This window comes from Asterias amurensis, chromosome 21 (assembly GCF_032118995.1).
Source record: "Asterias amurensis chromosome 21, ASM3211899v1".
Lineage (NCBI taxonomy): Eukaryota > Metazoa > Echinodermata > Asteroidea > Forcipulatida > Asteriidae > Asterias > Asterias amurensis.
The window spans coordinates 14,234,337-14,257,524 of NC_092668.1; the positions used below are offsets into that span (position 1 = coordinate 14,234,337).

A 23,188-nucleotide genomic window follows, 5' to 3' on the forward strand; every position below is an offset into this window, starting at 1 on the left:
CCAGAAACTTTGCAAGGATGCTGTGGAGACATCGAACCTTGAACCGATGATGAGTGAGGCGGATGGCAAGGATTTCATGCTATGGTTGGAGTAGAACCACAGACCAAAGGTCGTAGCTTGACTAGCCACTAAGAATATGAACTAGGTGAACTGAGTACTTGTCTTACTGTGAAAAAAGCGTATTAAGATGCTATGGGAGGGGTAGAACCATGAACCAATTGCCAGAATGTTGCATGGTATGGCGACCATGCAATGTAAGGGGTGGAACCATAGACCACTGATAGGAGAGTATGGGAGTTTAAAACTGTGCAATGCTTTGTTTCCTTCTTTCAAAGAGAGACAAAGGGTACTGGAATTCTTGCTCAAAATCTCTATTTAATGGTTACTGTGTAATCCTGTATTCCAGTTCATCATACTTTTTACTAAGGATCATGAGAGATCGATAGGATCAATAGGCTGCCATCATTGTTTTATTTGGCATATGGGAGGTAGTCTGAGTTTCCAGTATGACTTATGGCCAAGGTCTGGCCGATTCACGATAAAGACATTCCAGATTGTCTCGAAAGAGAACAAACAAACCTGGTGCATTTGTTAGAATGTTTTTTTGTTGAGGCTGTGTTTTATTGTGACTGCAATATCCTTATAAAAAAAAACAATTCGGACAAAAAAAAAAGTTTGGTGCTGGGTATGGGGCGTGGTGGTACCCCTCTATTGCGTATTCTTTGTGTGCTTCGAATCTCAGGAATTCGTTATAGGATTTTAGCAGAGGTCGGTACTTCTGTTCAAAGAGTAGACAAGCTTGAAGAGGGTATTACCCTGTTCCAGCCCCAGGAGGAATAATAATAATAATCATAATAATAATATTTGGTTTGAATAAGGCAAAGACATGATGTCCATAATTTTTACGTGAATTGTAGTTTATAATATCTCTGCTCTTGTACTTCTGTACAGAGGAGACTACCCTGAATTGCAAGGGTCGTGGGTTCGAATCCCACCCGAGTAACATGCCTGTGATATTATTTCACAGGACTCGGGAAAGTACTGAGTATACAGTGCTTACACACATCGGTGTATGGGTTAAAAAAAAAAAATTATATTCTTTATCCCCGATGCAAATTTAACATCTATTATAGAGACTACCCTTGATGAAGGGGGTAACCCTGTTCTAGCCCTATTATGAATGAATTTTTGGCTCTAATTGTCTGTCTGGGGAGGTTTCGTAAACCTTTACCTCCAGAAACATAAAAGCTTGGTTCCTCTTCAGGTGCAATTTTTTGAAGGGATCAATCCCCAATGGAAGGTTTTAAGACTTTAAAAATGTTCAAGACTAATTGATGGAATTTGTTATTGTCCAAAGTCTTTTAACCTGTGTGAAGAACTAAAATTAAAATCATAGCGAATCAATAAATAATACAGGATTTTACCCCCTAAAGTTTCACAATTTATTATGTCATTTTGTTTTAATGAATTTATGATTTATTCAATTAATCAGGTGTGTTTTCTGTATTCGATAGTTTTTGTGCCCCCCCCCAATCCCAAGTTTAAACAACACTGTTGAGATTGACAGCTTGTCACTTTTCAATTTGTGTTCCTTTATCAAACTTCACATTCGTGCATCACCTGTAAAACCCACTGAACCAGTTCTTTTTGTTCAGTACATCATTGACATGTGTTAAATGGCCATTAGTACAACATTCTAATTTATGAATGACATTCCTTAAGTCCTTTATTTCACAGCCCTGTTCAGGGAATGCTAGACTGGTTTTAGTTGGCTTTTGGGGTGCAGCCAGGCAACATCTCGTGTGTGGAGAGCTGAGGCTTGCCATGCTGGGTTGATAAAGTACATGTAATTGTATTGGTGCGCTGCATGCTAGCTGTGATTTCATGTAAGTTTCCTTTGATAATTTCTAAAGTTTTAGCATACCCATTTTATTTAACTGTAGTTCTGTATCAGCCATGATTTCCTACATTAATCTTGCCCCACAATATTGTTTTACGTGCATTTTTAGGAGAACTTTCAATACATAATGTCTGTTGTATCATTAAGATGGCCCAGGTCTCAACTTCGTAGTTTTGTAGTAGGCTTTTCAAGGTGCTTAGTTGTTAAAGGTGTGGGTTCGAATCCCTCCGTGCCACCAATGTAGCGTAAACGGGGCGCAACAAACAAGTTAAGGAAACAAACAGTTTTTGGGTGGCTTTTACTTCCAACCACAAAAAAAGCAATTTAATTACTGCTCTGATATATAAGCCTACTACATTGACAGCACATACTAGCACGACTAAACAAACCAGAGTCTGAAAACTATGGTTGACCAAGGTCCATCATTTTGATCAAATTTGGGGTGAAAAATTAAAAAATATATATAAGGAGGTACAAGGAAGTCCATCACTTTATCAAATCTGGTTTTAATAAAACACAAAGGGGGTAGGTCCAGTTTAAAAAAAAAATGTTGAATAGATCGGTCAAAGAGACAAGTTAAGCTTTTTTATGAAATTTTTATTTAACTTCATCCAGGATATAGGGTGTACTTCACTGCAAAAAAGACTGTTTTTGATGAAGAATGACCAGGACAACTTATATCTCATTGGAAATAACTAATATATTGTAAGATTTATTTCATTCATATTGTTGGAACAAACAATGACATCATAGGAATGAGAACATTATCTCATGGGAACAGGGGTATAGCCAGGAAAGGGGCAGGGCTGTACCCCCCCCCCCACACCATCTTCCAAATGAATGTCTTGTTAGACCGCAATATGAGAACAAAATAAAACAACATTTTCTCCAATGTAACTTCCTAGGTTCTGTATTTTAGTCATTTTTGTTAGCAGATGCAAAGTACGGAATGTTTTACACAGTCTGAAAGAATCATTTATCTACATAATTGTTATACATTTACAATAAATCTTAAGAGATAATATTTAATAAAAAATAAATCAACTGCGAAAGGGTATTTTCTCTCTCACACATTCACAAAAGTCTAGTAGTATTTGTTTTAAATAACACAATTAAATTTACAATTGTTGTTTACTTGTGTTTATCAAGATACATGTACTGAACCATATTAAAAGAAAGTCATCATTTCGGATTTAGTAATTACTTTAAAATTCAATAATTTCAAATAACATTCCAGTTCATTGATATACAATAACAATAAATTAAAACAATTTAATTATTAAAAATATATAATATTATATTTTGGATCGACCAACTTTTATGCACATGTCAATAATATTACAAATGAGCTTCACTTATGCTTGAAAACCATTATTTTTTTAAGTCACTTTTTAAGTCCAATTTCAGAGCATTAAATTTGCTGAAAGATCTTTAGAGACACTTTCCCAAAACCAAAGAAATATACAATGTAATTTTGTGACATAATACATCACTGATGTCATCCATACACTTGTTGTTCAAGATCTAGATTTGATAGTAACAGTAAAAGGTCCGACAAACAAAAAAACCCATTTAAAACCATCTGAGATGTACATGTAACTAGGGGGGGGGGGGAGGGGGAGGGATGAACTTAGATCTAGAACAACAGGGTAGGATAAGCAGTCTTTTTCAGCTACTTAATTTAATCATCTGTGAAGAGAGTATTTTGGATCGGAGGAGGTTAAGAAATTGAATTCACTTTTCAACGGCACTTGATCTGAAATGCACTTGTTATTATCAAGGTGATTATGCAATATTTGAGTAGAGAAAAAATGCTAACGATTTTGAAGCTCAAAAAATGACCAGATGGTATGGACAGCTACATGTATCAAAACGTTATGACGCAAACGCAATGTGACATTATTGTTCATAGAAGGGACTCCCCCAAAAAACGATCATGAAAAAGCAATTTTTTTTTAATATCACAAATACTTTTTACAAAACATTGTCACCTCTGAGTTGTTGTTATTTTTTTAGCACATAATTTGGCCCAAATTTCATCGCATCCAAATAAATGTAAAGCTTAATGGATGATTTTATTTTAAAACTTCATACAACAACAGAAACCCACAATTTTAACAATGATTTCGCACCATAACAGTATAACAGTAAGGTCTTAGTGCTGAGTGTCCAAACTTACAGTATGGTCTTAGTGCTGAGTGTCCAAACTTACAGTATGGTCTTAGTGCCGAGTGTCACAACTTACAGTATGGTCTTAGTGCCGAGTGTCACAACTTACAGTACATGTGTTTAGAAGACTCCGGCAATCTTCAAGATGATGACAATAAGAATGGCTAAGACGATGGTAATTACAATAATCATGATGAGCAAGTTCCGTCGATTCATCCATTTGTATTTATTGCTCACCCTCCTGGCACTTTTCTGAAATGACTGAGCCTGTCAAAGCAAAACAAAAGAGGGCCATTAATCTATTGCCACAATGACCGCTGTATGTTGTGTCACCCTATGTACCAACACCCCTATACTCCATGAACACTTTGTGCTGACACCCTTATGTTTCGACACCCCTATACTCCGATAACCCTTTGTGCTGACACCCTTATGTTTCGACACCCCTATACTCCATGAACACTTTGTGCTGACACCCTTATGTTTCGACACCCCTATATTCCGATAACCCTTTGTGCTGACACCCTTATGTTTCGACACCCCTATACTCCATGAACACTTTGTGCTGACACCCTTATGTTTCGACACCCCTATATTACGATAACCCTTTGTGCTGACACCCTTATGTTTCGATACCCCTATACTCCATGAACACTTTGTGCTGACACCCTTATGTTTCGACACCCCTATATTCCGATAACCCTTTGTGCTGACACCCTTATGTTTCGATACCCCTATACTCCATGAACACTTTGTGCTGACACCCTTATGTTTCGACACCCCTATATTCCGATAACCCTTTGTGCTGACACCCTTATGTTTCGACACCCCTTTACTCCACTAACCCTTTGTGCTGACACCCTTATGTTTCGACACCCCTATATTCCGATAACCCTTTGTGCTGAAAGCCCTATGTTCCGACACCCCTATGTTCCGACACCCCTATGTTCTGGCAAACCTATGTTCCGACACCCTTATGTTCCGACACCCCTATGTTCCGACACCCCTATGTTCCGGCAAACCTATGTTTCAACACCCCTATGTTCCGACACCCCTATGTTCCGGCAAACCTATGTTTCAACACCCCTATGTTCCGACACCCCTATGTTCTGGCAAATTAATGTTCCGACACCCCTATGTTCTAGCAAACCTATGTTCCGACACCCCTATGTTCTAGCAAACCTATGTTCCGACACCCCTATGTTCCGACACCCCTATGTTCTGGCAAATTAATGTTCCGACAAACTTATGTTTCAACACCCCTATGTTCCAACACCCGGTAACCTTAACCTGACAAGAGAAAAATTAGGCTTACGCTGGCTTCCAAGTCCTCTGTCTTCTGCATGAGGTCATCTAGTTTCTCGCCTCTACTCAGTACGTTATCAATGTTTTGAATCATGATATCTTTGACTTCATCCACCTGGTTCTGAAGGGCACTGACTTTACTGTTGCTCTCCTTCATGTGGCTGTAGTGATCCTAAAAAAATGAAAGAATGTAAATCAGTAAACGATAGTTATTTTCGAATGAGAAACACCAGGGCCAAATTTCATGGTTCTGGTTACTGTTTGATTCTGCGCTTGTAATCAACTTCCTCGGCAAATTTCCGAGAGCAAATTTCTGTGTGACCTGTGTATTAAAGCAAAGAATGAGTAATAACATGAAATACGCATGCGCACATGCTACAATTCTCGTGAAATATGCTTTACACAAGCACAGGATTCCCTACTTCTGGAAGCGTCGATTAGATATTTGCTCACTATGAAATTAGGACCCAGCCATCGATTTCACGAAGAGTTAGGACTCGTCTTATCTCGAGTTAGGACGAGTAACTCGTCCTAACTTAGGATTAACCTTAAGGTCTGCATGCTACAGTGCAGGGTTGGGACTCGTCCTAAGTCATAAGATTAATCCTAAGTTAGTAAGAGTTTTGTGAAATCGACGGCAGCTCTGGAATTACACAGAGCTCAGAAACCTTTAGCCTTTTTTAGGTATACTGGACTTACTATTACAAGAGTGCTTTGTTCAGTTTGGGTGTATGCAAACAGGCCTTTAACTTTGTTCTTGAAGGAGCACAACAATTTTCCTCTGGAAAGGGGGATTATACAAAATCCTTAAGCCATACTATAAATATTTTTGTGTGACTATTCTGAATGGTCCTCTAGATATTTGAAACTTGACCTTACCATTTCTTGACTGAGGACGTTACTGAAATCTCTATCCAGCTCATACTCTCCGGCGTGCTGGACACGTTGACTGAGACTGGTTGACGCGACACGTCTGATGATCTCGTTCAAGTATGAATGTGACTTCTGCTTGCTGAAATCTGTTGTCGTTGCGCACAAATATGTGATACCATCTTGCACTATGACCGGGAACATGTACCTGAGGATTGGGGGGAGGAATATAAATTGCAACTTGTTTTTTATTTAAAATTATTTTTTATGAGATCATCACCTACCCGACTCACAAGGCCATGTATCCATTTTATGGTGAGGGCTAAATTTCACTGATTTGGTCTGTTAACCCATATCAACTGCCACCAGGAGCACGTTGCCACTTACTCTTGGGGCATAAACAGTGTTGCCCCCTTCACAGTCTGTAAGGACATAGGCTTGGGTATCATCCACTAGGAGCCTGACTGGTAGAGCAGAATGCACAGCATTCCCAATTTTGTGTATGAAGCATTTATGATTTAAAAGTGTCTCGCTCAAGGACAAAAGTGTCATGACTGGGATTTGAACGCACACTCTGTTGCTGACAACACACAGAGCTTGGGGTCCGGTGAACTAGACCACTCGGCCCGATTATTTAAAGTACGAGTTCATAAACACTTACTGATCTGATGTGTAGACAGACTTTGAATCTCTAGTTGAGATGTTTTGTAGCATGGACTTAGTGACGGTTGCAAAGTTGTGCTCATAACTCGATGAGTGTTCAACGAGAACAATGTTGCCCCTGGCAACACAACCATAGAGTATTGTCATCTTGGCTGTGAGTCCTGATGAGTACGGTGAGCTCTGATGAGTACTGATGAGTTCTGATGAGTTCTACGTCTGTTGCTCAATGCTGGTGTACAGTTTGATGCTCAGATTTGTTTAATCTGCAAGATTAAATTAAATGTATCAAGGCCATTATAAAGTGACGAGTCTGTTAAAAATTTAACAACTGAACTGAAATAGAGTTTGTTTGTTTGTTTGTTTAGATGATCTTTCCATGAAGGGAGCTTGGCAAAACTCCAACAAGTAGATATAAACACCAAGCTGGCAGCAGCTAATGTCTCTCATACAAACATTGGTTTAACGTCTATGATTATAATTACACAAATCAAGAAATTGTGGTTCAGTAACTATTAGACATCAATACTTATTCTAGTCATTGTGAAATCCACAACCTTGTGATTGCAAGTCCTGCGATCTAACCACCACAGTTGAAAAATAACACAAACAAATGACAGCTTTCACTTGTGAGGAAGAACTCTTTTGAGTATATGACATTATGCCACTGTATGTGGTGGTGCACAATGTAACCGCAGTGGTGTAATACAGGATGTTGAAACTTAATGCAAGGTCTTGCAGGAAATCATACTTATGCAATTATTTAACGTCTTTCTTTCCTGAACTTCCTTTAAGGCAATCATGACACATCCGGGGATATCCAGTGAGATAAATTACAAAATGGAGAACTTTGGTTTTATTTTAGTCTCCTGAACACATACAAATTTTGAGCTTTATGCCTGAATATGCTGAAACTTAAACATTAATGTGCCAACGATATAGACTACTAAAGAAGTGCGACAATGTGGGCTCATATTCATAATTAATTGTGTTTTCTGATACCTTATAATTTTATGAATCTTTCGTGTTTTAAACTTCGTGGGATTAGCCCCATTCCAGTGTTACCCCCCCCCCCACAAAAAAAAAAAAAAGAAGAAAAAAAAACAAAGAACAGCTCAGTTCTTTAAAAAAAATACACCCCACAAAACAAGTCTCGTTGTACCATCGGTACTGAGTGTTAGAGCAGACAGAAAGGTAGTCCAGGTTGGACTCCTCCGACACTCTCCGTTGCACTGACTGACGTCGTCCTACCAGGGCTAACACAACAGAAAGCATGCAGAAAGGTAGCCCTGGTGTAGGACGTCAGTCAGTACTTCTAGAAACTATAAGGCTCCCCCAAGAGCGGGGAGCCTTTAGTTTCTACTTCAAGTAGTCAGTCAGTGCAGTGCCACGCAACGGAGGAATCTAACCTGGGCTAGCATTAACAACAAGAGAAAGGCAGACATCATCCGAAAAGCATTGTTGTGTCTAGTGTTTTGCCTGTATCCTAGAAAAACTGCAGTGCATTTTATTTGTAATCGCAGATCTGAGTGAGGTAAATCTGAGGATAATTTTCCGCACGTCGCCACCATTTTATCCGCCCTTAATTAAATTAACTCCAAAAACACTGAATTTGTTCTTACCTGAGAAGAAGGGTTCTTAAAATATGTAACTCTATTTTTACCCCTCTGCCTCTCCACACAATGCAGGCAGTGCTGAATCGGGATATTAATGATAAACCTTGTATTGTAAAAAAATGGAACTGCCACTCCCTCTCTGCTGCTGAGCTGAGTGAGCGCAGCGCAGTGACAGAGTTAGCTTACCTTCCTTGTGATTAATTCTAGTTTGGGATTCCCTCGTGCAGAGTCGGTAGTTTATTATAACCACAGAAATGGCAAAAGTTCTGCCAAAAAGTGAAGAAAATATGAACGAATTTAAAGCTCCAGAACTGAAGTTGAGCTGAGTGGTCTTTGAGTTGACATGTGGACTGTGTTTTTAATTATTGTACCAACACAAAAATGAGGGCGCTATGCTGGTTTAACTGTGATATTATTTTGTTTGCAGGTGAAAAATTAACGGCGGTGTTAAATACCGCCCTCTTACGTGTGGACAACTGCTGCTTTATGATTGGTCTGTTGCGCGTAAGTTAATAACCAAGCTTTATGATTGGTCTGTTAAGCGTAAGTTACGAACCAAGCTTTGTGATTGGTCTGTTAAGCGTAAGTTAATTTTCCTTGAACTTTGATTGGTTGGTTGGGCGCAACCTCCCGTCTATTCCAACACAGAGGGCGCTTCAATGACACGAACGGCCTGTCTATTAACTCGAATTCGTTCATATTTTCTTCACTTGTTGGTAGGACTTTTGCCATTTCTGTGGGTACAAACTATCAACTCTACACGATCGTGTACGAGGAATCCCAAACTAGAAAAAAAAAATAGAATTGATGATCGCAAGGAAGGTAAGCAAACACTGTCACTGCGCTGCGCTTACTCAGCAGCAGAGGGAGTGGCAGTGTCAGACAGATCCATTTTATTTTACAAGGTTTATCATTAATAATAATATCACGATTCAGAACTGCCTGCATTGTGGGTAGGCAGAGGGATACAAAAAATAGAGTTTGCTATTAATAAAAATATGCTAATTGGCCGCCTTTACCGGAAATGTTGATTCAAGTTTCCAATTCTTTTTTCAAAAATAAAGTAATAAGCTCTTATTCATAATGTTAAGGTTTTGCATAAAAACTAATCTGTAAATATTGATTATAATTAAGGGTGGGAGGGGGTGGGGTTGCTTGCTTGCCAAGTTTGCAAGCTAGACAGAGTCAGAAACACTCGGGTTAACCCATACTTGTTCATAAAAAAATGTTCTGGGTTCTTTTATTCAAAGGACAAGCAATTATTATAAAAGAATTTTGCACAAGGAGACAAGTGCCACAACCAGGACTCGAACCCACAATCTGCTGATCAGACACACCAGAGCTTGAGTTCTGTGCTCTTAACTGCTCGGCAAAGACTATCCACCTACTACATGTAGAGTAGATTATCTTTTTTTGGGGGGGGGGGGTACTACAACAATAAATTCCTCTTTGGATTATTTCGTTTTCATTAAATAAATTCAGGTCTCTGTAAACTATAGTGGTGAAACTTTACCCAACTAAATCAACATATTATGGTCGGCATCCGGTCTTCGTTTTCAAAACAAACTCAACTTTATTATGATTCAAAGAGACAAAGAAGCAATGATTGATTGTTTGAAGACAATGTTTAATGATCTAAAATGCACGAGACAATCCTGGCCCAGGTGGGCAAACAGTGAAATGTTTTCAAACATCTACAATAAACACATATTCTTTCATTAATACACGGAATTGGAATAAAGATGTGCTAAAACAACATTGTACAATTATTCTGTTTTTTAATTTTGTGCAAATTATCACATCATGCTTGCTTCAAACAAAAGCCAAAGTATAACAAACAATTCAATTGATATTATAGTAATTATTACACACAACAAATCTTTTTATAAAAGAGGGGAAAATACACAGGCGTTACCTCATCTTCATAAATGGGAGGGGGAGCATTTCATACCGAACTCATAACAATTATATTGGCAACCTGGGACAAATTTCCTGCCTTCTGCTAAGCCTAATAAGTGAAGAATAAACTACGATAGCCTTAGTTCTATTCAGATGTTCAGCTCACAAAATATATCCGCTAAGCAAAACTCAGCAGGAAACCAGTCAAAAGCAATTAAGACTTAATGGGATTTTGGTTGGTAACGCAATTCTGCTAAGCATGAGTTATTTGATTTGACCTAGTGCACACAGGGTTAATTCCATGTTTTAAGCAAGGGTGATTTTCGTGTGCCCTTTTTTTAAAGAAGAGCTGTAACTTTGGACCATACTAAATCTAACTACTACTTCTTACTGAGTCGAGTCATGACGGTCGAAACCTCCATGGTTGAGTAAACAATAAAGAGAGGGTCTTCAAGGTCAAATCAGTTTGATGATGGACTCATTTTTCAAAAGATAGAGTCCTTGTGAAAATTACAAGTCTCTAAACTCGACTTCACCATGTATTTAATGTAACGGACAAAAAAGCAAAATGGCTTGTACAAGCCTAGACTAGAGGCAACTAACTTCATAGGATCAGCTAAACCTATCATCTTCCATCAAGATTCATCAAGTGACGTCGCGCAAAATGGAAGGTTGGGGGTGAGGCTGGCAAACATGTTTTTCTCCGACTTGAGACTTCTTGTGGGCGGAGCTTTGAATTAAATAAATGACGGGGGTCTACTTTTCTTTACACCAGCTGTTTTCCTTTCGGACCTGTATTAAAAAAGAAAGAAAAAAAAGAGAGAATTTTACTGATTTGTATTAAAAATTATAAAGGATGCCACACAGGGAAACTTTGCAACTGAGGTAAACAAATTATGCCTAGTAATACATTTGTAAAAGTGGAAATTTCACATGCCTGTGTCACTGGGTTCTTTTTGTGCAATACACAACATACAGGACCGACGGCTTCAAGTCCCATCCAAAGGACAAAACAATAATAGTTTAGAGTCTTGCTTAAGAACACAAACGCCAAGATTGGGACTCGAACCCACACTCTTTTGATCAGAAACAGCAGACCCCGGCCCAGTGCGCTTGACCGCTCAGCCACGTAAACCTTTTTAGTCCTTCACCATGCAACACTTAAAATCTTTTCTTGCAGAAGTCTTGAAAATAATGAACTTGCAGTGTCTTGCTTAAGGACACAAGTGCCAAGACAGGGACTCAATCCCACACTCTGCTGATAAGAAACATCAGAGCTTTGGCCCAGTGCACTATACCGTAAACCTTCTCTTACTTCTTACACCATGCAGAGCTTCACATCTTTTCTTGTATAAGTCTTGAAAAAAAAAAACTTGCCGTCCAGCTTTTCAGTTTGGACACCCATATTTTATAAATCTTGATAAGACTTAGATGAGGGGTTAAAAGGAAAATTTTACGAACCTGTTCTTCCTCTGCTGGGCTGAAGTCGTTCTTCATATTGAATGTTTTCCTAATCTCTTCAGTGGTCTTGCCTTTGATCATGTTGGCCACCGTCTTACATGTAGCATCCAGAAGACCCTTGATGTCCAGATAATTTGCAGCCTGTAAATAAAGTCATCAAGAAATCTCAAATTTTAACCACTTGTCAACATTTTCAGAATGTTTTGTTTTCTTCAGAATGATGTGGTCATCAAAGAAAATCATGACCTAACCAAGTAAAGAAAACAAATGCTCTCATAAAATGTACCAGGAATGTGTTTTCTTTTTCAAGCAAAAAATGTAAGATATATTTGCCTATGTCTTGGATTAGGCTACAATTAGATAATACAATTGGTGTCAGGTAGCCATCGTGTGATCAGACTGTCTAGCTCCTTAAGGGGATGTCACCAGGGTGACTGTGATAAATGCAGTCACTAGTGGTCAGGCCTGTAGGCTTCGTTTTTCAAAGGGCAAGGGCACCATTTTATCTTTGGTAAAGGTCACCTTATAAGGAAGATGTACATTTCTACTTGAGCATTTCATGGGCACAAAGGCAATGACTAAGGGGCATGGAGGCACCGTCTTTGTTGCATACATAAAGTAACATGCCTGGGTGATGTGGGCAGCTGTTAGGAGGGCAGCTCCACACTAACAGACTGGACTTGCAATCAAGCCCATCTAGACCATGTTTGCACGGAATCGAGTTTGCAGTGTTCAACCGCCACTAAGATGCTCTGGACAGTTGACATCCGAGTGGCTTGTAGCTTAATAAAAATGTAAAAAATGTTCATTGTTTTCACCAGAATCAGCTCAAAGAGTGTCCCTTGGTCGACGTTTAGGAAATCTAAGTCAAATTCGCAGAGATCGTCCGTTCTTTTCTCTCTATTCTCATCATCTTCTGGTGGTGGTGGGTCATCCTTGTGGTACGTGCACCACTTGGTCACCATCCTCAAGATTGCTGAGTTGATTTTAGGGAGAGGTATGGGTTCATCGTCATCTTCATCCACTCCAAGATCTGTCAAAGTAAAAAGAAAATGCAGCACAATTATTTACTGAGCACTAATTCACTTTTTTACTTCACTCTATAGAGCTTTATCACGGTGTGGCCACTTTGATTTTACTCCATTCCAAATCAATGTAACCAAACTGAGGCTAGGCGTAATAATAGTCTGGTGCCATGTTTACGCAATGAATGTTAGCATTCATTACTTTTATGGAAACAGGGAACATGACCAAGATGGTGACAGCGTGACAAAGGTCTATACGCCTCTCTTAATATTTATGCATGAGGTACGTCACAATGCTAACTCAAAATGAGGCGGTGGGCGCAGCCACTGCAAGTGATAGGGGAAGTGCGCCCATAGCCTCATTTTGGGTAAGAATTATGACGTCATGCATAAGTATTAAGAGAGGCGTATAGCCGTTTCCCAAGCGCTGTTCGGATTTGGAACAGGCTACCAGTGGCTGCAGTCACTGCAACAAATCTGCAAGGGTTCCAGAGAGAAGCACTGCCAGCTATAAGAGGGATGGAGCTTCCAATCTCTCTCGGGACAAATTGAAAATATATCATCAACTTATAGACGATGTGACCTCTGACGTCACTCTAAAACCATTTATAACATGATTCGCGCGCATACCACCGGGCAAAAAGTTTGTGTTTCGGCAGCCAGCTAGAAAGTGTATTCAATCTTACCATGACTACGCATCTTTTTGATGAGTACGGTGAGTTCTGATGAGTACTGATGAGTTCTGATGAGTTCTGATGAGTTCTACGTCTGTTGCTCAATGCTGGTGTACAGTTTGATGCTCAGATTTGTTTAATCTGCAAGATTAAATTAAATGTATCAAGGCCATTATAAAGTGACGAGTCTGTTAAAAATTTAACAACTGAACTGAAATAGAGTTTGTTTGTTTGTTTAGATGATCTTTCCATGAAGGGAGCTTGGCAAAACTCCAACAAGTAGATATAAAAACCAAGCTGGCAGCAGCTAATGTCTCTCATACAAACATTGGTTTAACGTCTATGATTATAATTACACAAAGCAAGAAATTGTGATTCAGTAACTAGACATCAATTCTTATACTAGTCATTGTGAAATCCACAGTTGGCTTGGGGGATTCCAACCCACAACCTTGTGATTGCAAGTCCTGCGATCTAACCACCACAGTTGAAAAATAACACAAACAAATGACAGCTTTCACTTGTGAGGAAGAACTCTTTTGAGTATATGACATTATGCCACTGTATGTGGTGGTACACAGTGTAACCGCAGTGGTGTAATACAGGATGTTGAAATTTAATGCAAGGTCTTGCAGGAAATCACACTTATGCAATTATTTAACTTCTTTCATTTCTGAACTTCCTTTAAGGTATTAAATCATGACACATCCGGGATATCCAGTGAGATAAATTACAAAATGGAGAACTTTGGTTTTATTTTAGTCTCCTGAACACATACAAATTTTGAGCTTTATGCCTGAATATGCTGAAACTTAAACAATAATGTGCCAACGATATAAACTACTAAAGAAGTGCGACAATGAGGGCTCATATTCATAATTAATTGTGTTTTCTGATACCTTATAATTTTATGAATCTTTCGTGTTTTAAACTTTGTGGGGTTAGCCCCATTCCAGTGTTACCCCCCCCCCCCCACAAAAAAAAGAAAAAAAAAAGAAAAAAAAAAAGAACAGTTCGGTCCTTTAAAAAAAATACACCCCACAACACAAGTCTCGTTGTACCATCGGTACTGAGTGTTAGAGCAGACAGAAAGGTAGTCCAGGTTGGACTCCTCCGACACTCTCCGTTGCACTGACTGGACGTCATCCTACCAGGGCTAACACAACAGAAAGCATGCAGAAAGGTAGCCCTGGTGTAGGACGTCAGTCAGTACTTCTAGAAACTATAAGGCTCCCCCAAGAGCGGGGAGCCTTTAGTTTCTACTTCAAGTAGTCAGTCAGTGGCAGTGCCACGCAACGGAGGAGTCCAACCTGGGCTAACATTAACAACAAGAGAAAGGCAGACATCCGAAAAGCGCTGTTGTGTCTAGTATTTTGCCTGTATCCTAGAAAAACTGCAGAGCATTTTGGATAATTTTCCGCACGTCGCCACCATTTTATCCGCCCTTAATTAAATTAACTCCAAAAACACTGAATTTGTTCTTACCTGAGAAGAAGGGTTCTTAAAATTTGTAACTCTATTTTTACCCCTCTGCCTCTCCACACAATGCAGGATGTGCTGAATCGCGATATTAATGATAACCCTTGTAAACAAAATGGAACTGCCACTCCCTCTCTGCTGCTGAGCTGAGTGAGCGCAGCGCAGTGACAGTGTTTGCTTACCTTCCTTGCGATTAATTCTAGTTTGGGATTCCCTCCGGAAAAGTTTCCGTATGCCGCCACCACTTTTTCACTCGATATGAAATAATATAGTATATAATTTACCTCAATGAGATATCCCTTTTTGTAAAAATGAGTGAAAAAATGGTGGCGCCATACGGAAAGTTATCCTTCCCTCCTGTAGAGTCGGTAGTTTATACCCACAGAAATGGCAAAGATTCTGCCAAAAAGTGAAGAAAATATGAACGAATTCAAAGCTCCAGAACTGAAGTTGAGCTGAGTGGTCTTTGACATGTGGACTGTGTTTTTAATTATTGTACCAACACAAAAATGAGGGCGCTATGCTGGTTTAACGGTGGTATTTTAGCTACGTCTAGATCAGCGCGTCTACCAGTGTTGAAGAATAGGCAGACCCGCGCGATCTAGCCGTAGCTGTAGCCGAAGTAGCCGTTTCGGACACGGCCTTTGTTTGCAGGTGAAAAATTAACGGCGGTGTTAAATACCGCCCTCTTACGTGTGGACAACTGCTGCTTTATGATTGGTCTGTTGCGCGTAAGTTAATAACCAAGGTTTGTGATTGGTCTGTTAAGCGTAAGTTAATAACCAAGCTGTGTGATTGGTCTGTTAAGCGTAAGATAATTTTCCTTGAACTTTGATTGGTTGGTTGCGCGCAACCTCCCGTCTATTCCAACACAGAGGGCGCTTCAATGACACGAACGAACGGCCTTTCATACCTGTTAATAACCAAGCTTTGTGATTGGTCTGTTAAGCGTAAGTTAATTTTCCTTGAACTTTGATTGGTTGGTTGCGCGCAACCTCCCGTCTATTCCAACACAGAGGGCGCTTCAATGACACGAACGGCCTGTCTATTAACTTACGCTTAACAGACCAATCATAAAGCTTGGTTATTGACTTACGCACAACAGACCAATCATAAAGCAGCAGTTGTCCACACGTAAGAGGGCGGTATTTAACACCACCGTTAATTTTTCACCTGCAAACAAAATACCACCGTTAAAATAGCATAGCGCCCTCATTTTTTGTGTTGGTACAATAATTAAAAACACAGACCACACATGTCAAAGACCACTCAGCTCAACTACAGTTCTGGAACTTTGAATTCGTTCATATTTTCTTCACTTTTTGGTAGAACTTTTGACATATCTGTGGGTACAAACGGAGGAAACTATCAACTGTACACAATCGTGTACGAGGAATCCCAAGTAGAATTGATGATCGCAAGGAAGGTAAGCAAACACTGTCAGTGTCACTGCGCTGCGCTCACTCAGTCAGCAGAGAGAGGGAATGGCAGTGTCAGACCATGGTCAGACAGATCCATTTTTGTTATACAAGGTTTATCATTAATATCGCGATTCAGAACTGCCTGCATTGTGGGTAGGCAGAGGGGTAAAAATAGAGTTTGCTATTAATAAAAAGATGCTAATTGGCCGCCTTGACCCAAAATGTTGATTTAAGTCTCCAATTCTTTTTCAAAAATAAAGTTGTAAATATTAAAATTAAGGGTGGGAGGGGGTGGGGTTGCTTGTTAAGTTTGCCTGCTAAGCTAGTCAGAAATACTCGGGATAACCCCCCTACTCGTCCATATAATTGTTCTGGGTTATTTTATTTAAAGGACAAGCAATTATTATAAAAGAATTTTGCACAAGGAGACAAGTGCCACAACCAGGACTCGAACCCACAATCTGCTGATCAGACACACCAGAGCTTGAGTTCTGTGCTCTTAACTGCTCGGCAAAGACTATCCACCTACTACATGTAGAGTAGATTATCTGTTTTTTTGGGGGGGTACTACAACAATAAATTCCTCTTTGGATTATTTCGTTTTCATTAAATAAATTCAGGTCTCTGTAAACTATAGTGGTGAAACTTTACCCAACTAAATCAACGTATTATGGTCGGCATCCGGTCTTCGTTTATCAAAACAAACTCAACTTTATTACGATTCAAAGAGACAAAGAAGCAATGATTGATTGTTTAAAGACAATGTTTAATGATCTAAAATGCACGAGACAATCCTGGCCCAGGTGGGCAACAGTGAAATGTTTTCAAACATCTACAATAAACACATATTCTTTCATTAATACACGAAATTGGAATAAAGATGTGCGAAAACAACATTGTACAATTATTCTGTTTTTTTAATTTTGTGCAAATTATCACATCATGCTTGCTTCAAACAAAAGCCAAAGTATAACAAACAATTCAATTGATATTATAGTAATTATTACACACAACAAATCTTTTTATAAAAGAGGGGAAAATACACAGGCGTTACCTCATCTTCATCAATGGGAGGGGGAGCATTTCATACCTAACTCATAAAAATTATATTGGCAACCTGGGACAAATTTCCTGCCTTCTGCTAAGCCTAATAAGTGAAGAATAAACTACGATAGGCTTAGTTCTATTCAGATGTTCAGCTCACAAAATATATCTGCTAAGCAAAACTCAGCAGGAAACCAGTCAAAAGCAATTAAGACTTAATGGGATTTTGGTTTGTAACGCAATTCTGCTAAGCACAAGTTATTTGATTTGACCTAGTGCTCACAGGGTTAATTCCATATTTTAAGCAAGGGTGATTTTCGTGTGCCCTTTTTTTTTAAAGAAGAGCTGTAATTTTGGACCCTACTAAATATATAACATTTTGTCTAACTACTACTTCTTACCGAGTCGAGTCATGGCGGTCCAAACCTCCATGGTTGAGTAAACAATAAAGAGAGGGTCTTCAATGTCAAATCAGTTTGATGATGGACTCATTTTTCAAAAGATAGAGTCCTTGTGAAAATTATAAGTCTCTAACCTCACTTTAAAGGCAGTGGACACTATTGGTAAATACTCAAAATAATTATTAGCAGAAAACCTTTCTTACTGACGAGTAATGGGGAGAGGTTGATGGTATAAAACATTGTGAGAAGTGGTTCCCTCTGAAGTGCCATAGTTTTCGAGAAAGAAGTCATTTTCCACAAATTTGATTTCGTGACCTCAGATTTAGAACTTGAGGTCTCGAAATCAACCATCGAATCGCACACACCTTCGTGTGACAAGGGTGTTTTTTTCTTTCATTATTATCTCGCAAGTTCGATGACCGATTGAGCTCAAGTTTTCACAGGTTTGTTATTTTATGCATATGTTGAGATACACCAACTGTGAAGGGTGAAGGCTAGTCTTTGACAATTACCAATAGTGTCCACTGCCTTTAAAATGTTTCATGTTTCCTTTTCATGATATTAAGACTTTATCTATTTGAAAATGAGTGCATCACAAAACTGAATTTGACAATGGCACCTCAGTTGCCTCTATCTTCACTAAATATTTACACTTTCCCGATCTCATTTTTTTTTCAAACAAAATACAAAAGTTCTGTGTGATTTCTATGTTGGGTCTGGTTACAGAAAACATTTTTTTTTACTGGCCGAAGATCCTCCATGACTTGGCTTACATCAGTAAGAATTTTAAACATCTGGGACAGAACACCACAAAACTTTTCTGTCCTAAATCCTTGTTAAAAAAAGCCTTGAATAACCAAACATCAACTTTTCATTACTTTGCCAGAAATTTAATGAACAAAATTTGTATAACAAAAACCTTTTACAAGTTTTTACAAGTGGTGGATCTCGAACACGGTTAGCATTTCAAATGGAGCTGGCCGCCATGTTTGTTTGGTTCACTGTGTACCATTAGAATCAAAGTGCAGACAATAAATGCAACAACACAGCACCAGTCTATTTCTCCAACAGCCTCGACTTCACCATGTATTTAACGTAACGGACAAAAAAGCAAAATGGCGTGTACAAGCCTAGACTAGAGGCAACTAACTTCATAGGATCAGCTAAACCTATCATCTTCCATCAAGATCCAGCATGCGACATCGCGCAAAATGGAAGGTTGGGGGTGAGACTGGCAAACATGTTTTCTTCCGACTTGAAACTTCTTTGAATTAAATAAATGACGGGGGTCTACTTTTCTTCACACCAGCTGTTTTCCTTTCGGACCTGTATTAAAAAAAAAAAAAAAAAAAGGAGAGAATTTTACTGATTTGTATAAAAAATTACAAAGGATGCCACACATGAAACAAATTTGCTACTGAGGTAAACAGATTATGCCTAGTAATATATTTGTAGAAGTTGAAATTTCACATGCCTGTGTCACTGGGTTCTTTTTGTGCATTACACAACATACAGGACCGACGGCTTCAAGTTCCATCCAAAGGACAAAGCAATAATAGTTTAGAGTCTTGCTTAAGAACACAAATGCCAAGATTGGGACTCGAACCCACACTCTTTTGATCAGAAACAGCAGACCCCGGCCCAGTGCGCTTGACCGCTCAGCCACGTAAACCTTGTTAGTCCTTAACCATGCAACACTTAAAATCTTTACTTGCAGAAGTCTTGAAAATAATGAACTTTGCAGTGTCTTGCTTAAGGACACAAGTTTCACATCTTTTCTTGCATAAGTCTTGGAAACAACCAACTTGCCGTCCAGCTTTTCAGTTTGGACACCAATATTTTATAAATCTTGATAAGACTTAGATGAGGGGTTAAATGGGAAATTTTACAAACCTGTTCTTCCTCTGCTGGGCTGAAGTCGTTCTTAATATTGAATGTTTTCCTAATCTCTTCAGGGGTCTTGCCTTTGATCATGTTGGCCACCGTCTTACATGTAGCATCCAGAAGACCCTTGATGTCCAGATAATTTGCGGCCTGTAGATAAAGTCATAAAGAAATCTCAAATTTTAACCACTTGTCAACATTTTCAGAATGTTTTGTTTTCTTCAGAATATTGTGGTCATCAAAGAAAATCATGACCTAACCAAGTAAAGAAAACAAATGCTCTCATAAAATGTACCAGGAATGTGTTTTCTTTTTCAAGTAAATATGAGATATATTTGCCTATGTCTTGGATTAGGGTACAATTAGAAACTACAATTGGTGTCAGGTAGCCATCGTGTGATCAGACTGTCTAGCTCCTTAAGGGGATGTCACCAGGGTGACTGTGATATTGCAGTCACTAGTGGTCAGGCCTGTAGGCTTGTTTTTGAAAGGGCAAGGGCACCATTTTATCTTTGGTAAAGGTAAGGAACTTTCATAGGCACAAAGGCAATGACCAAGGGGCATGGAGGCATCACCTTCGTTGCCTCTGTGAAGTATCAGGCCTGGAGGCATCACCTTCGTTGCCTCTGTGAAGTATCAGGCCTGGGTGATGTCGGCAGCTGTTAGGAGGGCAGCTCCACACCAACAGACTGGACTTGCAATCAAGTTTGCCTGGAATGTTTGCCTGGAATTGACCATGACCAGTTTGCAGTGTTCAACTGCCACTAAGCTGCTCTGGGCAGTTGACATCCGAGTGGCTTGTGGCTTAATAAAAAATAAAAAATGTTTATTGTTCTCACCAGAATCAGCTCAAAGAGTGTCCCTTGGTCGACCTTAAGGAAATCTAAGTCATATCCGCAGAGATCGTCCGTTCTTTTCTCTCTGTTCTCATCATCTTCTGGTGGTGGTGGGTCATCCTTGTGGTACGTACACCACTTGATCACCTTCCTCAAGATTGCTGAGTTGACGTTAGGGAGAGGTATGGGTTCATCGTCATCTTCATCCACTCCAAGATCTGTCAAAGTAAAAAGAAAATGCAGCACAATTATTTACCGAGCACTAATTCACTTTTTTACTTTACTCTATAGACCTTTATCACGGTGTGGCCACCTTGATTTTACTCCATTCCAAATCAATGTAACCAAACTGAGGCTGGACGAAATAATAGTCTGGTGCCATGAATGCACAATGAATGTTAGCATTCAATACTTTTATGGAAACAGGGAACATGACCAAGATGGTGACAGCGTGATAAAGGTCTATAGCCATTTCCCAAGAGCTGTTCGGATTTGGAACAGGCTACCAGTGGCTGCAGTCACTGCAACAAATCTGAAGCCCTGTCAGCTATAAGAGGGATGGAGCTTCCAATCTCTCTCGCGACAAATTGAAAATATATCATCAACTTATAGTCGATGTGACCTCTGACGTCACTCGAAAACCATTTATATCATGATTCGCCCGCATACCACCGGGCAAAAAGTTTGTGTTTTGGCAGCCAGCTAGAAAGTGTATTCTACGCGTCTTTTTGCCCAGCGAAATATGACGTATACAGTGTTTTGTCAACAGAGGGCGGTTTGAATGTCTACATAGGTCACATCGTCTTTAAGCACAATCTTGACAGCATAAACACAGATCACAAATGAATTTTGCAACGCACCCTCTTCTGGACAGCAACAATGCTTGTACGAGAGTACAACATGTAAGACCACTCTTCTATTCCCATTCATAAATACCTTTCCATCAAAAATATTCACAAACCTTCAAAAGTTGAGAACAAAATCTGACCGTTCAGCCTCAGCTAACCTATTTTCTTAATTTTAACCCTATTTTATCCATGTTGAGTGCTAGGTAACTCATTGCGAAAGTTTAGAACTTACAAGCTTTCAATCTTGCAAATGGCACTTCCATTATTAGAAAATCTTCAAGTCTATGGGAACTGAGATCACGATCAGGGGGAACAGAAATCATGGCCTCCATTCAATTCCTGACCTGTCCTGTCAAAGCCATCAATTAAAACAAAACTCACATTCTGAATTTTTGGTAAAAGAATAACACTGCAGTCTGATGAAACATGCAACAGTACTAATATATTATAGATAGATGTCTTAAAAATGCCACAAAAAATACAAACCTTCTAACATTGTCTTGATTGTAACGGATTGTTTGGCGATTTCCACATCCAACTCGAAGATCTCACCATCTGAACTTGATAGTTTTATATTCGGCATCTAAAAAATAAAACATTTATAATTACGTTTTAATTGAATTCTCCAATTCTTCAAGTCTTTTAAACAGTATTTTTTCTGCTTAACAGTAACACAATAACGGCTATGAAATTGGACCCTTTTATTAGGCCTGCCTACACAAATAATGTCATTACAAAATACGTACAATGAATGAAATGGCATGGCAAACTGTGTAGTCAAAAAACAAAAACTAAACAATTCATTTTGATGTGTGACCGATGAATTAAGTTTATAACTCATTTTGAAATTATTCCAAACCAAATCTTCTACAACAGCAGCCCTTTGAATCCAAATTGTCCCTACCTTCAATATTGGACCGGAGCTGGTCGTCAAGAAGGAGAAAATAACGGGATAAACTGCGACTCTTTTCTCCCCGAACGTCAAACTTCGGGTGTCGAAGAATGAATAATATTGATATTCACTGGTGACCTCTTACGGCCGGTTGTTTCAAAATGCTTCATGCGTCGGGTACCAGTCGGGTTAGCGCAACACCGAAATTGTCCTAGCTCTGCCGAATGAGGGCGGTATTCATAAGTAGTGTGACTCATGTTTGTTTGATGAGTTGCCACTGAACACGTCTGTCTAGCACTGCAGCGGATTTTCATTTCCTAATAAGGGAATTGACAGATATTACGTCACTTTATTGTTGTTTAGCTTGTATGAGAATGATTCCGGTGAAACTTGTCTAGTTAATTGTTGCCTGTTTCAAAATTTTGCTGATTTCTGTGATGGTGAAGAATAATGGAATGCGGTGAAAGTTTGGTATTAAATCGACGGCTATTGGCTCATCATCAGGGGGGGGGGGGGTGGTAACTAAAATCTACTGCAAAATGCGCATCTAATGAAAGTTATTAATAATTATTCAAAATCGTCAGAATCCCCTTATCACACATGTTACGTGCAAACTGCTGACAACTCTGGTGTATGATCAATATAGGACTCCTATATTCAATTTTGGATGGAGGCTAGGAGTGTGTGTATCACTTGGGCAAAATAATGTATAGCACGTGACGCGTGATCCACCAATCAAAATGACAAAGAGGGCTCTATTATAATAAGTGCGGTTATGGTATCCCTGTCCTTACTCTATGCATG

The 23,188-nt window shown here is 39.2% G+C and overlaps 3 protein-coding genes across 13 annotated transcripts; all 3 read right to left on the reverse strand.

Moving 5' to 3' along the window:
- Positions 1 to 122: 122 nt before the first annotated feature.
- On the reverse strand, positions 123 to 15,513 carry LOC139952913 (vesicle-associated membrane protein 7-like). Of its 3 annotated transcripts, XM_071952214.1 has the most exons (6): positions 15,438 to 15,513; positions 8,527 to 8,598; positions 6,906 to 7,170; positions 6,254 to 6,452; positions 5,385 to 5,546; positions 123 to 4,336 (listed from the first exon to the last, which is right to left on the reverse strand). In XM_071952214.1, the coding sequence occupies exons 3-6, from the start codon at positions 7,052 to 7,054 to the stop codon at positions 4,190 to 4,192; spliced, it is 657 nt and encodes a 218-aa protein (XP_071808315.1). In that variant the 5' UTR covers positions 7,055 to 7,170; positions 8,527 to 8,598; positions 15,438 to 15,513; the 3' UTR covers positions 123 to 4,189. The 3 variants fall into 3 exon arrangements, with proteins under 3 accessions (XP_071808315.1, XP_071808316.1, XP_071808317.1); XM_071952215.1 differs by lacking the exons at positions 8,527 to 8,598; positions 15,438 to 15,513 and adding an exon at positions 8,707 to 8,885; XM_071952216.1 differs by lacking the exons at positions 8,527 to 8,598; positions 15,438 to 15,513 and adding an exon at positions 8,067 to 8,151.
- Positions 10,070 to 15,646, reverse strand: LOC139952914 (S-phase kinase-associated protein 1-like). Of its 9 annotated transcripts, none has more exons than XM_071952221.1 (6): positions 15,562 to 15,646; positions 15,241 to 15,302; positions 13,592 to 13,720; positions 12,699 to 12,913; positions 11,881 to 12,021; positions 10,070 to 11,211 (listed from the first exon to the last, which is right to left on the reverse strand). In XM_071952221.1, exons 3-6 carry the CDS (start codon positions 13,602 to 13,604, stop codon positions 11,176 to 11,178), a joined length of 405 nt encoding a protein of 134 aa, XP_071808322.1. In that variant the 5' UTR covers positions 13,605 to 13,720; positions 15,241 to 15,302; positions 15,562 to 15,646; the 3' UTR covers positions 10,070 to 11,175. The 9 variants fall into 9 exon arrangements, with proteins under 9 accessions (XP_071808322.1, XP_071808321.1, XP_071808319.1 ...); XM_071952220.1 differs by lacking the exon at positions 15,562 to 15,646 and adding an exon at positions 15,442 to 15,529; XM_071952218.1 differs by lacking the exons at positions 15,241 to 15,302; positions 15,562 to 15,646 and adding exons at positions 15,065 to 15,136; positions 15,442 to 15,527.
- Positions 15,647 to 17,166: 1,520 nt separating this feature from the next.
- Positions 17,167 to 22,542, reverse strand: LOC139953137 (S-phase kinase-associated protein 1-like). Its single transcript, XM_071952557.1, has 5 exons — positions 22,397 to 22,542; positions 21,979 to 22,075; positions 20,648 to 20,862; positions 19,818 to 19,958; positions 17,167 to 19,250 (listed from the first exon to the last, which is right to left on the reverse strand). Exons 2-5 carry the CDS (start codon positions 22,073 to 22,075, stop codon positions 19,215 to 19,217), a joined length of 489 nt encoding a protein of 162 aa, XP_071808658.1. The 5' UTR covers positions 22,397 to 22,542; the 3' UTR covers positions 17,167 to 19,214.
- Between the last annotated feature and the right edge of the window lie 646 nt (positions 22,543 to 23,188).

Bases quoted from the DNA above. Each gene is read 5' to 3' on its own strand.
- LOC139953137 (XM_071952557.1), bottom strand. From the start codon at position 22,075: ATGCCGAATATAAAACTATCAAGTTCAGATGGTGAGATCTTCGAGTTG. The intron at 20,863-21,978 runs GTTTGTATTTTT...TTACTTTGACAG, and splicing joins AATCAAGACAATGTTAGAAG to ATCTTGGAGTGGATGAAGAT. The intron at 19,251-19,817 runs GTTTGTAAAATT...TTTTTAATACAG, and splicing joins GCCCAGCAGAGGAAGAACAG to GTCCGAAAGGAAAACAGCTG.
- LOC139952913 (XM_071952214.1), bottom strand. From the start codon at position 7,054: ATGACAATACTCTATGGTTGTGTTGCCAGGGGCAACATTGTTCTCGTT. The intron at 5,547-6,253 runs GTAAGGTCAAGT...TCATTTTTTTAG, and splicing joins ACGTCCTCAGTCAAGAAATG to GATCACTACAGCCACATGAA. The intron at 4,337-5,384 runs GTAAGCCTAATT...TTGCTTTGACAG, and splicing joins CAGAGGACTTGGAAGCCAGC to GCTCAGTCATTTCAGAAAAG.
- LOC139952914 (XM_071952221.1), bottom strand. The intron at 12,022-12,698 runs GTGAAAACAATG...CTTTATTTACAG, and splicing joins CACTCTTTGAGCTGATTCTG to GCTGCAAATTATCTGGACAT. The intron at 11,212-11,880 runs GTTCGTAAAATT...TTTTTAATACAG, and splicing joins GCCCAGCAGAGGAAGAACAG to GTCCGAAAGGAAAACAGCTG.